The 17,207-nt window shown below is 43.8% G+C and overlaps 1 protein-coding gene and 1 pseudogene across 7 annotated transcripts in view; both read left to right on the top strand.

Moving 5' to 3' along the window:
- ELF1 (E74 like ETS transcription factor 1) overlaps positions 1–6,613 on the top strand; it is a 99,209-nt gene extending 92,596 nt beyond the window's left edge. For all 6 annotated transcript variants that reach the window (XM_084876557.1, XM_084876553.1, XM_084876556.1 and 3 more), the window contains exon 9: positions 1,877–6,613. In XM_084876557.1, coding sequence (XP_084732683.1) covers positions 1,877–2,480 — 604 coding nt within the window. In that variant the 3' untranslated portion in view covers positions 2,481–6,613. The remainder of the gene's footprint in view (positions 1–1,876) is intronic.
- A 4,928-nt stretch (positions 6,614–11,541) lies between these two features.
- LOC311618875 (actin-binding LIM protein 2-like) lies at positions 11,542–13,801 on the top strand (annotated as a pseudogene). The gene has a single exon. The product of its transcript is annotated as an actin-binding LIM protein 2-like (transcript).
- The last annotated feature ends 3,406 nt before the right edge of the window (positions 13,802–17,207 follow it).

Genomic DNA, 17,207 nt, shown 5'->3' with positions numbered 1-17,207 from the left:
AATTACTGAAATTCTTCAGCACACCAAAAAATATATTTATGCTGATCTGACAAAAAATAAAAGTAATTACTTCCCCTTTTTGCTCCAAAGTGACTTTAAAAAAAGCACACCAGGTACTTACACTGGTATATAAAGATATCTGGTACCAAGAATTAATCAACCAGACACAACCTTATTATGCTACATGACCACCGTGCATGAATTTCATGCACTGGGACTCTAGTAATATATAAAATTGTAAATATTCATCTTTAGCTGAAGCTATTCGAGGACTTAGGAAATGACAGTGTGTTGAATGGTTAAGCACATAAGCTATGCATTCAGATGGCTTTTTATCTAATTGGTCGCCTTAGACAAACTATTTAATCTATGTGCATTAATTTTTCCATATGTAAAATAGGGTAGTACTTACAGAGCTGCAAGGCTATACATACTCTGTTTCCCCGAAAAAAAAGACAGTGGCTTATATTAAGTTTTGCTCCCAAAGATGCGCTAGGTCTTATTTTCAGGGGATGTCTTATTTTTCCATGAAGAAGAATACGGTACACATTTATTTTAAATGAAAATAAAGAAAATTTATTACCTGTATACGGTACGGTAGTACAGTAGTTGTCAACACAAACCAGGCAAACTGTGAATCCTACAGTATCAAGAATTGACTCATTTATTCAATGACAATCATGTCATCATCTTCTGGAACATCATCATAACCATCCAATTCCTGAATTTCCTGGTGAATTTCTTGTGACTCCATTTCTTTCAGAATTAGTGGACCAAATCTCTCATGTTTAGCAATAGCACTGTCTTTAAATGAATACTTCTTGTCAAGGTAGCCTGCTCGCAGTGCATTTGCAATGCAACTGTCAGTGATTTTCTCCCATGAATTCTTCACCCAAGTCACAACTTTTTGCAGTTTAGATTTCACAAAGTTTCTGAGGCAGAGTCTAGTGGGGGGCCTTATTTTTTGGGAGATGCCTTATATTTCACTCAGAAGGAAACCTGTAAGTAGGGCTTATTTTCAGAGGATGTCTTATTTTTGGGGAAATGGTATTTATAGACACAATTGGTATGCTTACTATATACCAAATACTATTTTACCAATATGTACATGTACATAAACTCTTGATATGGGAAACCTTAAAAAAGTGACATCTGACTATAGGATGAGGTACCATACACTAACTCAGATTTCACACAGCCTATCCTGATTCAGGTGGACAGGAGAAGGGAGGCACAGTGCATTTTGGGAAAGTTTCCTGGCTCCCAAAGTTATTCTATATCCTTCTAACTCTTCCCTGCCTGCCCAATAATATTAGTACATCTGGCCTTGATTCTTTGCCACACCCTCCCCACCTATTAAATATTCATTACCCAACTTATATTCTCTTCTATCTCGTTCTTCACAAGAGCTGCTAATATCCTGCTGTAGACTGATCCTGACCATGGTGACTTTGGTGGCAATCTGAACTTGGGAATCAGTCAACTTACCTGCATGGGTGGGGTCTAAGTCCTCCTGTGTCTTTCCACTTCCTTTGAACTTCTGAGTTGTACTGAGTCTTCTTTTCACCTTTCTATCTAGCACATTTTTTTTTTTTACTCCACAATTTCATTTGTCACATATATGGCAGGCCACATGACTATAATTCACCTGTAATGATCTGGCAATTGTTAACTATTTAATAAGCCTTGGGTTATTTAATTTTATCTAATGGTTTTCTTGGGTGTTTCTGTATGTGCAGTGTTTACTGCAGAGTCTGGCATGATGTTAGTTATGTTGACATAACTCTTATTTTTGTCAAAGTGACTTGTCAATGTTAATGTTTTAAATGATGTAGAATATGGTAATTTTCTCACTTTTATTCCTTAATTTCTATAGGACTATACAGGCTCCAGCCCAAGTTCCAGTGGTCGTGTCTCCTGGGAATCAGCATTTGCATACAGTAACACTCCAGACAGTGCCACTCACAACAGTGATAGCCAGCACAGATCCATCGTCAGGTGCTGGGTCTCAGAAATTTATTTTACAAGCCATTCCATCATCACAGCCCATGACAGTACTGAAAGAAAATGTGGTGTTACAGTCTCAGAAGCCGGGCTCTCCTCCTTCGATTGTCTTGAGTCCTGCCCAAGTACAGCAGGTTCTTACCAGCAATGTCCAGTCCATTTGCAATGGAACCGTCAGCGTGGCTTCATCGCCACCCTTCAGTGCTACTACCCCTGTGGTGACATTTTCTCCTCGAAGTTCACAGCTGGTTGCCCACCCACCTGGCACTGTAATCACTTCAGTTATCAAAGCTCAAGACACAAAAACTCTTACCCAGGAAATAGAGAAAAAGGAGGCTGAAGAAGATTTGAAAGAAGACACTGAGGAAACCGAGCAACAGCCACAGTCTTACGTGATGGTGGTTTCCAATTCCAATGGACTTACTTCTCAGGTAGCTATGAAACAAAACGAACTGCTGGAACCCAACTCTTTTTAATTAAAATTCCAAAAGAATTATGGATGATTGTTTTTTAATTTAACATTTCCAATTGAATGCAAACTATCTGATTCTAAGACAAAATTATAAAGATATTCCTTTTTGTAGTTTTTAAAAATAATTAAGAGTTAGTTTGACTTTGTTAGATGAGGAAAACCAAAGGGTTTCTCTTTGTTCGCCAAATGTTTCAGAATTCACTTGTGAAGGAACAGGCATTTTATACTATGAAGACATTCTTTTGAGATTTTTTTCATTGCTATATCTTAAGCATTTTTAAAGTTGCTTTTAAAATTTTACAATGTCTGATCTTTTCTGATTCTGTTGTAAATACAGTACTTAAATAGAAGACAACAGGAAACTTATATAGGAACTATTTTCATTCCACTTGTGTAAGTTAAGTCTTGACTCTTTCAACTGCAAGACACCTATTTTATACTTTGTTAAAATTATGATTTAACTAGATTGACTTTTAGTTGGATGAACAGTATATTGAATTATGAATGTAAAATATAACATTAAAATTGAAATATGCCCATGATGATGGCTGAACCTGTTTGAGAAGCAGGGTAGTATGAAAGCAGAAATCTAAGAGTGGTCTCCTAACTAGTTTTGTAACCTTGGGCAAGCCACTGTTCTTTCTGGGCTTCAGTTCTCTCATGAAAGTAAGGAATACATTTGGCTTAGACTAGATGATCTTCAATTTCCTTTATAGTTCTAAATTTATGATTCCAACTTCTATATTTTAGAATTATATCAATTAAAACATCAGCTTATTTCCTAATGTAAGTATAGCAAAAATATTGCAGAAAAATAAGTGGCCCTAGAAATTAAAATTTCTACTTTCTGTAAGATTGCTATGAAACTGAATTCTTCATTAATTCCTTAGGCCCCTGTGCACTGTGGCTCATTAGTAAACATGCATTGCTAATACACTGCTGTTCTGAGAGTCTAGACTCTTTCTTACAGGCTCAGAAAACATCCAAGCCTTGGGTTAATCTGCTTGAATGGTCAGTTGCTATAAAAGCACAATTGATTTATATTTTGGATCTTTTAAAAATGAGTAGGGGGGAATTGCATACAAAGATAATATATATATGTATAACCACGTTTCTGAAATAAATTTCAGATTACTTTTCAACTGTAAATAATGTACATTTCACAAGAAAAATTGTTTTCTGCATATTTTCTAGTATAGGAAAGATAAATTTTTGTAGATGAAAAAATTTTCTTTAGAGGTCTAATGTTATATGTTTTCATATTACAGAGGGACTTTGTATTTAAACAAAAATTTAAATTTTGAAATCCTCTCAACATTTTTGTATCTGCAATTGGTTTATTATTAAATAAATCATATAAAAATTCTTGTGTTTTCAAGCAAAAGTTTCTTTAGAACAGTATACAGAAAATGTTGCTAGTATTATAGTGTTAGTAAATGCTTATGTAATAAACTCCATTAGTCAGAATTGCAGAATGTCATCCTCTCATTTTTCCTTTCAGCCATGCCAAGTGGCAGTTTTGAGACATCACACAATGGATTACAAAGCTCCAGAAATTAGAAAACAATAAAATGTTCTCAGCAATAATATTCAACATAATTTTAAAAACAAGTTTCTTAATTTCTAGTTAGTAATTAGACATTAATTAACAGAATATGAGAAACAGAAAATGTAGGAAAATTACAATTTCAGTCCTATACCTCTATATAAAGAAGTTAATTTCACTTAAGGATTTTCTCATGCCAGTTAATATTCTTCCAAAATATCATTTGCAAAGGTGCATTCTTATCTCTGAAGATGGAGAGATGCTGAGATGGATCTCAATGAACAAACCTTTCCGAGTTTCCCCAGTTTACTACCCTTTGCTCATGCCCCTTTCTTCTTTTTCCCTACAATTTTCCACTCTTCATCAAACTTAGTATAAAAACACTCATGCTAACCCATTTCTTTGAGTCTTCATTTCCTTATGAAGGCTCTCGTGTCACATAAAACTTGTATTAAATAAATTTGCATGCTTTTCATCTTTAATGAGGGGACATAGGAGGTTGGCTGGCCGGCCCCACCTTCTGGTTGAACTCTGGTCCAGGAGACAATTTGCATTTTAGCCTTTTATTATATAGGTCTAGAGGTCCCATGCATAAAGATTCATGCAAGAATGGGCCTTCCCTCCCCTGGCTGCTGGCACTGCCTTCGCTCTGGCTAGAGCAGCCTTTCTGCTCCAGCCCAGAGCCACCTTTCTGCCTTTCACACCCAGAGGCCCAGAGTGGCTGGGGCGGTGTGGAAAGCCTGTGTCCCACCCGCCCCGGGCTGCTTGGCACCTGCATATGCAGTTAGCCCGCCATCTTTGTTGGGTTAATTTGCATACTCCTAATTGGCTGGTGGGTGTCACAAAGGTACGGTCAATTAGCCTGTTACTCTTTTCTTAGGTATATTCTATTAATATTTGCCTATTTTCATGTTCATGTTCTCATATTGCTAAATACTATCTATATGCTTATCAACTTCTACTCAACATTGAACTTGTTTTAAAAATGTCTTTATAGAACTATAATTGACATAAAATAAACTACACATATTTAAAGTGTACAAACTCACTTTTTTCAAAAAAAGTTTCTCTCTCGCTACTTTTTAATTTCAGATGTTTCTAATGAGATATCCTCAAGCACAGAGTTACTTGCCTCAGCTGTGTCCACTCTACCAATAAACCTATCAAAGTCATCCTTTCGGTTACAGTGCTTTTTATCTCTTCCTTTTCTTTTTGGTTCTTTCTTAGACTTCTCATATCTCTGCTTAAATCACCCATCTCTTTTTGCATGCTCTCTCCTTTACCCATTTGAATCTTTAGGCATTAATAACAATTAATCATAATTGTTATTTTAAAATTTCCATTCCCGTTCTGATAATTTCAACATCCCTGCCATGCCTTTGATGCTTTCTCTGTCTCACTAAACTGTTTTTTTCTTCTTTTTTTTCTTTTAATAATCTTGTAATTTTTCCTGGATAGCCAGGTATGAAATACTCATAAAAGGAGGTGCTATAAATATGCCTTCAGTAATGTGGTGGTGAGGTATTGGGAGAAAGGAAGTATGATCTTATGATTAGGTGTCAGTCCTTTGGTGAGCCTGTCCCTCTACATTAGGGGTGTCGAACTCAATCAGAGAAGGGGCCAAAATCTAAAATCCAGCCTAAATCGCGGGCCGAATGGTTTACTGAACAGTCATAAACTGACAATGTCATAAACTGACAGCGGAGTGCAGTGATGACAGCGTGGTGCGGGCCACATTGCAAGGCCTGGCGGGCTGGATTTGGCCCGCGGGCCTTGTGTTTGACACATGTGCTCTACATGGAAACTTCACACATGCTTCTCAGTTCCTCGTCCTCCTTACTTTGGTGGGACAGGATGACTGCAGTTGCTGAGTTGAGAGTCTCCCTTCCTCCAGGTGAAGAACTATGCCCAGTTGGAGGTGACGATTTCTCTTTCCCGGGCCAGTTAGGCTCTGATGAAACTCCAGCAGGTTGGGCTCTGATTGAATCGTTTCTCCTGAGTGCAGACTTTGTTAAGAAGAATGGAATGTTTCAAGGTGTTTCTAAATCATCCCTTTTCAACTATCCCTCCGAGAAGCTCAAGGGATCTTCCTCTAGTATTTACTGTGAGAACCTGATAAAGTTCCTGGAGCTAAAACTCACAAAAATGAGGGCTCCTTAATGATTGGGTCCCCCTCAATTTTTCACCTCTCAGACTTGTCCACTCTGGATCTCTGGTAATTTGTCCATTAAAGTTCAGGTTTCCATGGAGATTGCTGCTCCTGGGTTTCTACTCTGGGAAGTTGGGGTTTTGTGTGTCCTCCTGTGGATTTCTTCAGTGTTGGCAGTTTGCCCTGTGACCTCACTTTTCTTATGGTTCTAGGGAGAGTTGTTGCTTTTTCAGCTTGTTTAGCTTTTTACTTGTTAAGATGGAGTGGCAACTCACAAAATCCTTACGTGCTGGAATGGAAACTTCTCATGCAATTTTGATATTTACTTCTCTTAAGCATTTGGTATCACAAATGTTTTCTCTCATTCCTTACCGTGTCATAACATAAACAAAAACTACTAATCTTTCTGTTAACTAAACAGAAACTTTATTAAAAGATATGACACGCTAAAAAAAATAAAATAAAAAAATAAAGTGTACAAACTCATGAAATCACTATACTGAAGCAGAGAAGCTATCCATATATTTAGTGAGTCTTACCCTAAAAGTTTCCTTGTGGCCCTTTTAACCACTCCCTTCTTGCTGTTCTTCCCAGCTCTTGGCCCATTCCACCCCTCAGACAACCACTGATCTGCTCCCTGTCACTATGTCTTAGTATGTCCTATTTTTAAAATATATATTTTATTGATTTTTTTTTTTTTTTACAGAGAGGAAGGGAGAAGGATAGAGAGTTAGAAACATCGGTGAGAGAGAAACATCTATCAACTGCCTCCTACACACCCTCTACTGGGGATGTGCCCACAACCATGGTACATAACCCTGTCAGGAATCAACCTGGAACCCTTTAGTCTGTAGGCCAATGCTCTATCCACTGAGCCAAACCAGTCAGGGCAGTATGTACTATTTTTATCTGGCTTCATAATTATTTTGATATTCGCCCATGTTGTGTACATAATTCCTTTTATTGCTGAGTAATTTCCCATTACATGGATGTACTGTGTTTTTCTATTCACTTGTTGATGGGATATTTTGATTGTTTCTCATTTCAGCTATTAAATTAAAGCTGCTATAAATATTTCTGTACAAATCTTTATATGAACATGTATTTTCATATCTCTTAGGTAAATACCTAGTCTGGCTGTGTCATGATAGATAATTTTACATTCCCACAGGAGTGCATGCTTATTCCAGTTGCTCCTTATATCTCCACCATGTCAATCTTAATTTGCATTTATCTAATGACTAGTGATTTTGAGTTCCTTTTCATGTATTTCTTTTCTGATCCATATATCTTCTTTGTTAAATTTTTTTTGCCCATCTAAAAAATTCTTTAGCTTTTTTTATTACTGAGTTTTGAGAAGTCTATAAATCCAGGATACAGGTTCTAAGTTGTGTGCCTGATACTTCAAAAAGCTAAAACTCAAAACATCAATTTGGAATAAGGAGAGGTTTCTTAATCATGTAGGCACCAACCAAGAAGATGGGACATCTAGTCCTCAAAACCATATTAAGAAAGTACAGAGTCCAGGCTCCTTTTATGTTGAGGGAAGGGGAAATAGGAGAGCTGTTGTAAACACTCAAGCCCCAAGCAGAATTCCTCTAATGATTATCAAGTCTAAAGCAGAAGCTGTTAGCCTGAAGGTCAGGGGAACTTAAACAAGATGGGCTCAGAGAGACCAAGCATTTCACTCTGTTACACAAACTCTTCGTCAGATGTGATTTGCAAATATTTTCAAAGTACAAAAACTTTTAAAATTTTGGTAAATTCTAATTTATCAACTTCTTTTATGGTCATCAAAGATTTGGCTTTTGGTATCATGTCTATGAAATCTTTACTTAATCCAAGGTCACAGCAATTTTCTTTCCTCCAGAAGTTTTATAGTTTTGAGTTTTACATTTAGATCCAAGATCCATTTTGAGTTAATTTTTGTATGGTGCAGGGCATGTTTGAAGTTTACTTTCTTACTTTTGTATATCCAAAAGTCTAAAAAGAGCATCCTTCGTACCTGGAATTACTTTTGGACTTTTGTTGAAAATCAGTTGTCCTTACATGTATGGGTCTATTTATGGACTCTGTTCTATTGATTTGCCTATCTTTGTTCCAATACAGAAGGTTGATGTGTTGAAATCAGGTAGTGTTAGTTACCTAAATTTGTTCTTTTACAAAGTTGATTTGGCTATTCTAATATTTTGGAATTTTCATTTGAATTTCAGAACCTGTTTTTTTCAATTTCTACAATGAAAAAAAACTCAATTTTGAGTGGGATCATGTTGAATCTATAAACCAATTTGGGAAGAATGAACATGAGTTGGTCTTTGGACTCATGAACAAAGTGTCTCTCCATTCAGGGGTCCTCAAACTTTTTAAAGTGGGGGCCAGATCACGGTCCCTCAGAGAGCTGGAGGGCCGGACTATATGAACTACTAATTCCTACTGTAACACCTCGGCTGCGCTCACTGCCCAAAAAACCTGGCGGGCCGGATCAGACTCCTCTGCGGGCCGCATGTGGCCCGTGGGCCGTAGTTTGAAGACCCCTGATTTAAGTGTTCTTTAATTTCTCTAATCAATGTTTTGTAAGTCTCAATGTATACATTTTGCAATGCTGTGCCAGATTTATTTTTCAGTACTTAACATTTTTTATGCTACTGTAAATGTCACATTTTAAAAAATTTCAAATGGATTGTTTTATTTTCTTTTAATTAAAATTAAAATTTTAATTTGATCTGATGATCAAATTAAAATTTTAATTTTAATTAAAAGAAAATAAAACAATCCATTTGAAATTTTTTAAAATGTGACATTTACAGTAGCATAAAAAATGTTAAGTACTGAAAAATAAATCTGGCACATGGGGAGAGGGGAAAGGGCAGAGGGTGGGGTGGGAACCTGGTGGAGGAGAGCAATGGTGGGGGGGCGGGGGGAAGGAACATTTGTAATAATATGAAAAATAAAAACTTATTTAAAAAAAAAAAAAAAAAAAAAAAAAAAAAAAAAAAAAAAAAAAAAAAATTTTAATTTGATAAAATTTTACATCTGAACATATGGGCATAAGTACCACCCAGCATCCAAGTAGTTTCTCTCATAGCCCTTTCCACATAAATCATCCCCTAATGCCCCTTAAAGTACTTTAAAAAGAAAAATTGCCTGCCTGGTGTGGCTCAGTTGTTGAGCAATGACCTATGCACCAGGAAGTGATGGTTCAATTTCCAATCAGGGCACATGGGTTTCAGGTTTGATTCCCAGTAGGGGCTGTGCAGGAGGCAGCTGATCAATGATTTCTCTCATCACTGATGTTTCTCTCTCTTCCTTTCCCTTCCTCTCTGAAATCAACACAAATATACATATACTATACACACACACACACACACATATACACACACGTATATATTTTTTTATTTATTTTTATAAGGAAAAGGAAGCCCAGGAGATAACACCAGAAGATAAAACTATTCAGGTATGTTTGCTGAAAGTCAAAAGATAAAGGCAGCCCTAACTGGCTTGGCACAGTGGATAGAGCATCAGCCTATGGACTGAAGGGTCCCAGGTTCGATTGCGTCCAAGGACACATGCCTGCGTTGCGAACTCGGTCCCCAGTGGGGGGCATGCAGGAGGCAGCTGAACGATGATTCTCTCTCCCATCATTGATGTTTTCTCTTTCTCTCCTCCCTTCCTCTCTGAAATCAATAAGGAAATATATATTTTTTAAAAAGATAAAGGCACAGAAAGATAAAAAGTTAGCCTATGAAAAAACGTTTGCTTAATAAGGAGTTCAGTGAAGCTTAAATATTACACATTGATGTATATAAGCAATAAGAAAATTTAAGAGGTTTTGTCTATTATTTAGGATCCCTATTTCCTACTATTTACAGTTCCCCATTGTTTTACAGTTTATGAATACTGATATTGGTTCACTCTTAATAAAAGTTGTACAAAGTACAAAAAATTGTTTTAAAAATGAGGATATTGTAAAGAGCCTCTGGGACAACTTTAAGTATACCAGCATTCACATTATGGGGTACCAGAAGGAGAAAGAGAGTGAGCAAGAAATTGAAAACCTATTTGGAAAAATAATGACAAAAAGCTTCCCTAACCTGGTTAAGGAAAAAAGAAATATAAGTCCAGGAAGCATAGAGTCCCAAAAAAGATGAACCCAAAGAGGCCCACACTAAGTCACATCATATTTAAAATGCAAGAAGGTGAATGGGAAGTGATCAACCAAAGAACTTGTGTGCATATATGCATAACCCATGAACACAGACAATAGGTTGGTGAAGGCCTGGGATTGGGCAGTCTAGAAATGGTCAAAGGGGTTGGGGGGAGAAGGGGTCCATATGTATAACTTTCAACAATAAGTATTTTAGCCGAAACCGTTTTGGCTCAATGGATAGAGCGTCGGCTTGGGGACTGAAAGGTCCCGGGTTCGATTCCGGTCAAGGGCATGTACCTTGGTTGCGGGCATATCCCCAGTAGGGGGTGTGCAAGAGGCAGCTGATTGACGACTCTCTCGTCGATGTTTCTAACTCTCTATCTCTCTCCCTTCCTCTCTGTACAAAATCAATAAAATGTATTTAAAAAATAAATAAATAAATAAATAAATAAATATTTTAAAAAACTAAAACAAAACATCATCTCCCCAAAACCCTGGACTTATTCTTGACTCTTCTATTTGTCTCACACACCATTTATAATCTACTATTAAAACCTGCTAGCTGTATCATCAAAAGAAAATTTAATTTAAAAAAATAATAAGATCCAAGAAGTTAAAGACAAAGAGAGAATCTTAAAAGCAGCAAGAGAAAAGCAGTTATCTATTATACAAGGGAGCTCCCATAAGACTGTGAGCTGACTTCCCAACAGAAACTTTGCAGGCCACAGGGATTGTCACAAAATATTCAAAGTGATGAAAAATAGGGACCTAAAACCAAGATTACTCTACCAGCAAAGTTATTTAGAATAAAAGGACAAAGAGTTTCCTAGAAAAACAAGAGCTAAAAAAGTTCATCACCACCCAATCAGTATTATATGAAATGTTAAAAGGTCTTCTTGAAGAACAGAAAAAGATTAAAAAATATAAATAATAAGGGGGAGAGGAGCCGCCAGTGGGAGAGGGTGCGCCCGGGGGAGAGTCCCGTCTGTGGGAAAGTCCCGCCTGGGGGAGAGGGCCCGCCCGAGGGAGAGGGCCCGCCCGTGGGAGAGTCCCCCTGACGCGGCCTCCGCTCCCCAGTGTGCGGCTGCGACCTGGCAGAGGGCGGCCTCTTGGTGCGGCAGGGGCAGCACATCTGCACGCGGGACTACCAGCGCATGTACGGCACCCGCTGCTTTGCCTGCCACCGCTTCATCCAGGGCGAGGTGGTGTCAGCGCTGGGCGGGACCTACCACCCTGACTGCTTCGTGTGCGCCCCTGCTGGCTGCCCTTCCCGCCCGGGGACCGCGTGGCCTTCACCGGGAAGGAGTGCATGTGCCCGAAGTGTTCCCCTGTCCCAGGGCCTCTGGAGCTGCGGGCGCTGCGCCACAGAAGTAAAAAACGGCCAGTCCCTGGTGGCCCTGGACAAGCACTGGCACCTGGGCCGCTTCAAGTGCAAGACCTGCGGGAAGGAGCTGCATGCCGAGTACATCAGCAAGGACGGGCTGCCCTACTGCGAGGCCGACCACCACGCGGAGTTCGGCCTCCGCCTTGAGGGCTGCGAGAAGCACATCGCCGGGCGCGTGCCGGAGGCGGGCGAGCACTCCCACCCGCTCTGCGCGCTCCTGGCCGGCGCGGCCGGATGTTCGCCGAGGGCCAGGAGACGTACCTCCAAGGCTCCTCCATCTGGCACCCCGCCTGCCGACAAGCAGCCAGGACGGAGGACATGAGCAAGATGCAGAAGCAGGTTTGCCCGGGTGCCATCCCCTGTGCCTTCCAGGAGACCAGGACGTTCTCTGAGAGCATCATCTCAGTGCCTGCGTCCAGCACCCCGGGCTCCCCCAGCCGCGTCATCTACGCCAGGCTGGGGGACGAGATCCTGGACTCCAGGGACCTGGCTGCCCTGCCCAAGAGCGAGGCCATCTACAACATCCACCGCCCCGACAGGATCTCCTACTCGCCCTACGTCAGCCACGCGGGGGACCGGCCGAGCGGCCTGGAGGGAGACCAGGACGAGCGCTTTTCCCGGCAGTGCCGCACCTCCAGCCCAGCTCCGCCGGCCAGCCTCGGGCGCTACACCCAGACCTCGCGCTTGCCCCAGCACTAAAGCCGGCAAGGCAGCGAAAGCGGCTGGAGCACCCCAGCCTCTCCGTGCTGTCTGACGGCAGGCCGCCCGCCACCTACCAGCAGGCGCAGCGCCACTTCCACGTGCCAGACCCCGGCGTCAAAGGTAACATCTACCGGGAGCCCCCCATCTACAAGCAGCACGCCTCGAGGCGCCCGGACCGGGAGGACGGCGGTTCCGACCAGGATGGCAGGAAGCAGAAGGGCAGCTGGCTGATCCTCCAGGGGGACGCGGACACCAGGACCAACTCGCTGTCCCACAGCAGCGGGGCCCACCGAGACCCTCTCCCCATGGGCCCGGGAGCCAGCTTCTACTCACGGTTCCCCTGTTCCAAATCTGACCCTCTCCCCGACACGGAAAGAAGGACCCGGACCACCGGAACGCCAATCTGGCGCCTTGGGGAGCAGACCCGGATGGCAGCTGGGGCACGAGAGAATATAAGGTCTGTCCCTATGACCCCCTCATCGTCACAAACCGAATCCGAGTGAAGCTGCCCAAAGACGTGGACCGGACGAGACTAGAGAGACACCTGTCACCCGCGGAGTTCCAGGCGGTGTTCGGCATGAGCGTGGAGGAGTTGGACCGCCTGGCGCCCTGGAAGAGGAACGACCTCAAGAAGAAGGCCCTGCTGTTCTGATGGCGCCGCACCCGCCCCACGCCCAGGGAGGCCGCTGGCTCCGCTCCTCTGTGCCCACCGGGCCGGCGGGCACCCGGGTGGGCGGGGCCGAGGGTGAGGCGGGAGCAGGTCCCACAGCGCAGCCCTGCGCCTGAGACCCCCCTGCCTGCAGCCCAGGCCCTGGCGCCGGGCTGAGCACCGCCCTCCCCCGCGGTGCTGGCACCAGGAGATGCTGCAGAGCGGCTGCCCCCGGGGAGGGCGGGCATCTAGAGAGCACGCCCACCTCCCCAGCCCTGGGGGCACCGAGGGGACCTGGACGGGGATCCGAGGAGGCTTGTCAGGGACAGGCCCGGACACCATCCCCGGCGGGGGCACCGGCCTCAGTGTCCTCTGGCCCCCGAGCGCACTGGCTCGTGGCCTGCAGCCGGGGGCCCGGGGCGGTGCCAAGTGCGGGGTGACGAGCGTGGCCGCTGGCTGTGGCACGGGGTCCTCCTTCAGGGCCAAGTGCCCTGCTCAGCTCTCCCACGCCAGCCCCCAGACGCCTACAGGACATCCTAGAGCACATGTGTCAAACACAAGGCCCGCGGGCCAAATCCAGCCCGCCAGGCCTTGCAGTGTGGCCAGCACCGCGCTGTCATCACTGCACTCCGCTGTCAGTTTATGACATTGTCAGTTTATGACTGTTCAGTAAACCATTCGGCCTGCGATTTAGGCTGGATTTTAGATTTTGGCCCCTTCTCTGATTGAGTTCGACACCCCTATCCTAGAGTAACACAGAGCTTTATTTTACTAAGAAGCGCGGCCTGCGGGCCTGAGAGGACACGTATGAAGAGTGTAGTTTGCAGCCTCAGCCCTGCCCTCCGCGCTGTGTGGTCTCCGTGCTCCGTGTCCCTAGCACAGGGACTCCTGAATGCTTTCTTTTGCTTCTCTTTCTTCCGTACCTGTCACACGGTCCCCCGAAAGGCCGCCACCCCCCCCCCCCAAAAAAAATGCTATGTGTAATGCGTGTGAGTCCACGTCCACGGCTATTTCCTCGCTGTTACCCTCCCCGTCTGGGGCGGACCCGCCTCCCCGCCGGCCAGGGCCCGGGATCGGGACTTCGGTGGACTCGTCCCAATGCTTTTGGTGACACGGCCAGCAGTGCCCCACCTCCCCACGGGAGAACACACACATGTGGCCCCTCAGGGCACAGGTTGCCACACTGTCCGATCGGCGGTCAGCAGGGCCCGGGCAGAGGTGTGGCCGTCATCGGGGCTGAGTGGGCCCGGCCCCGGTCACCGTGTTTGTGAAGTGCCTCGAGAGGCCTGTGGACACCAGCCAGGCGTCGCCCACGTCTGTCCCTGGCGTCCCGTGGAGCCGCATCCCCGTGTGTCCTGGCCGTCCCGCCCCTGAGTCAGCCTCGCTCAGCTTTCTCCGGCCCCGCACATGCCAGCCCTGCGGCGCCCGGCCCCGGGCCAGCCCGGCTCGGCCAGGGGAGGGGAAACTCCGGCACCTAACACGCTTCCATCCACTCAGCGGTCTGAGCCCGAGCTGGAAACCCCCGTCTCCTCCTCACTGCAATGGATGGCGGCGAAGGGCCTGGGAAATAAAGGACGCTGTGTTCTAACCTGAAAAAAAAATAGAAAAAGGCAAAGGAACTAGAATACAAAACAATTTTGAAAAAGAATAAAATTGAAGGAATCACATTAAAAAATATATAAATAATAAAATGGCAAAATATACATATCTATCAATTATTTGAAATTCAAATAGATGAAATGCTCCAACTGTAAGACAAACAGTGACTGAATGGATAACAAACAAGACCCTTACATATGATGTCTACATATGCTGTGTCAGATCAAAAGATATAGACAGACTGACAGTCAAGGCATGGAAGAAGATATTTCATGAAATTGGAAATGGAACAAAAAAAGCTGGTATAGTAATACTTATATCAGACAAAATAGATTTTTAAAAAAAGGCTATAACAAAGGCAAAAATGACCCAGCCATTCCACTGTTGGGTATGTAACCAAAGAAACCCCAAACACCAAATCCAATAGATATGTGCATTGGAATATTATTTACAACTAGTGCATGAAATTAGTGCACAGTGCCTGGGGGGTGGGGGGTCCCCCTCAGCCCCGCCTGCACCCTCTTCAATTTGGGACCTCTCGAGGGATGTCCGACTAGGATTGGGCCTAAATGGGCAATCGGACATCCCTCTCACATTCCAGGACTGTTGGCTCCCAACTGCTTGCCTACCTGCCTTCCTGATTGCCCCTAACCACTTCTGCAACTGCCCTCCCCTGCAGGGTTGATTGCCTCCAACTGCCCTCCCTTGCAGGCCTGGTGCCTCCCAAATGCCCTCTCCTGCTGGCCATCTTGTGGTGGCCATCTTGTGTCCACATGGGGGCAGCCATCTTGTGTATTGGAGTGATGATCAATCTGCATATTACTCTTTTATTAGATAGGATAGAGGCCTGGTGAACGGGTGGGGGCCAGCTAGTTTGCCCTGAAGGATATCCTGGATCAGGGTTGGGGTTCCCTTAGGGTGTGGGGTGGCCTGGGTGGGGGGCCTGTGGTGGTTTGCAGGTTGGTCATGCCTACTGTCGACCCAAGTGGAGGCCCTGGTATCTGGGATTTATTTACCTTCTACAATTGAAACTTTGTAGCCTGGAGCAGAGCCAAGCCTTCTGCTCGCTCAGTGGCAGCAGCCATTTCCGTTGGGATTTATCTTCTCTAATTGAAACTTTATAGCCTTGAATGGAGGCCTGGGCCAGCCAGGGTGTGCGGAAAGCTTGGCTTCCTCCATCCCCGGGGAAACCCAAGCCTCCCTTCTACTCTTTCTGTGGCCACAGCCATCTTGGTTGGGTTAATTTACATACTCACTCCTGATTGGCAGATGGGCGTGGCTTGTGGGTATAGCAGAGTGATGCATAATTTGCGTATTACTCTTTTATTAGATAGGATAGCCAAGATGTGGAAGCAACCTAAATGTTCATCAATAGGTGAATGGATAAGGAAGTAGTGGTGCATATATACAATGGAATATGACTCAACCATTAAAAAGAATGAAATCTTGCCATTTGCAAAACCAGGGATGGACCTAGAGGGTATTGTGTTGAATAAAATAAGTTAGATAGGGAAAGACATGCCATATGATTTCACTTCTAGGTGAATTCTAAAAAGTCCCAAAATAAACCAACAAGCAGAACAGAAACTGACTCATACAGAGAACATTTTGACAATTACTAGTGGAGAAGGGGCCTGTGGGGGGAATGATGAAAAATGTGAGTGGATTAATAAGTACAAATTGATAGTTACAAAATAATCATAGGAATGCAAAGTATAGCTAAGGAATATAGTCAATAATTTGACACTAAGTATGGTGTCAGTTAGGTACTAGATTTTTGGGATGATAATTTTGTAAATTATGTCTAATCAGTCAGTTGTACACCTGAAACTAATATGATATTGTACATAAACTGTAATCCTATATAATAGATAATATGCAAATTGACCATCACTCCAACACACATATATGGCCACCCCCATGTGGACACAAGATGGCTGTCAGGGGAAGGCAGTTAAGGGCGAGAAGACCTGCAGGGGAGGATAGATAGGGGTGACCAGGCCTGCAGGGGAGAGCAATTGGGGGTGACCAGGGCAGCAGAGGAGGGATGTTAGGGGTGACCAGGCTGGCAAGAGAGGGCAGTTAGGGATGACTGGACCAGCAGGAGATGGCAGTTGGGAATGACCAGGCCTATCATGGAGGACAGTTAGGGGCAACCAGGCCGGCAGGGGAGGGCAGTTAGGGTCAATTGGGCCAGCAGGGGAGCAGTTAGATGTCAATCAGTCTGGCAGGGGAATGGTTAGAAGGTGATCAGGCTGGCAGGCAGAAGCAGTTATGGGCAATCAGGCAGGCAGTAAGGCGAGTGGTTGGGAGCCAGCAGTGGTATGCAGATTATTTTGAGGTAAAGGCAATTTTAGCTTCAGGCTCAAGAGAAAATTCTGCCCTCTTCCCCCAAACACCTAGAAGAATTTGAATTAGAGGCCTTGCTCATGAGAGATTATCAGAGATAACTTCTATTGACCTATCTACTATATCAGAACTAACTTATTTTGAGCTATCTAGTATAGGTCAGGGAAAACTACTAATTACTGAATGTCTCCTTTTATCATCCTGCA

This window comes from Pipistrellus hanaki (assembly GCF_964339955.1).
Source record: "Pipistrellus hanaki genome assembly, chromosome: 3".
Classification (NCBI taxonomy): domain Eukaryota; kingdom Metazoa; phylum Chordata; class Mammalia; order Chiroptera; family Vespertilionidae; genus Pipistrellus; species Pipistrellus hanaki.
This window is presented reverse-complemented; position numbering and strand designations above follow the sequence as displayed.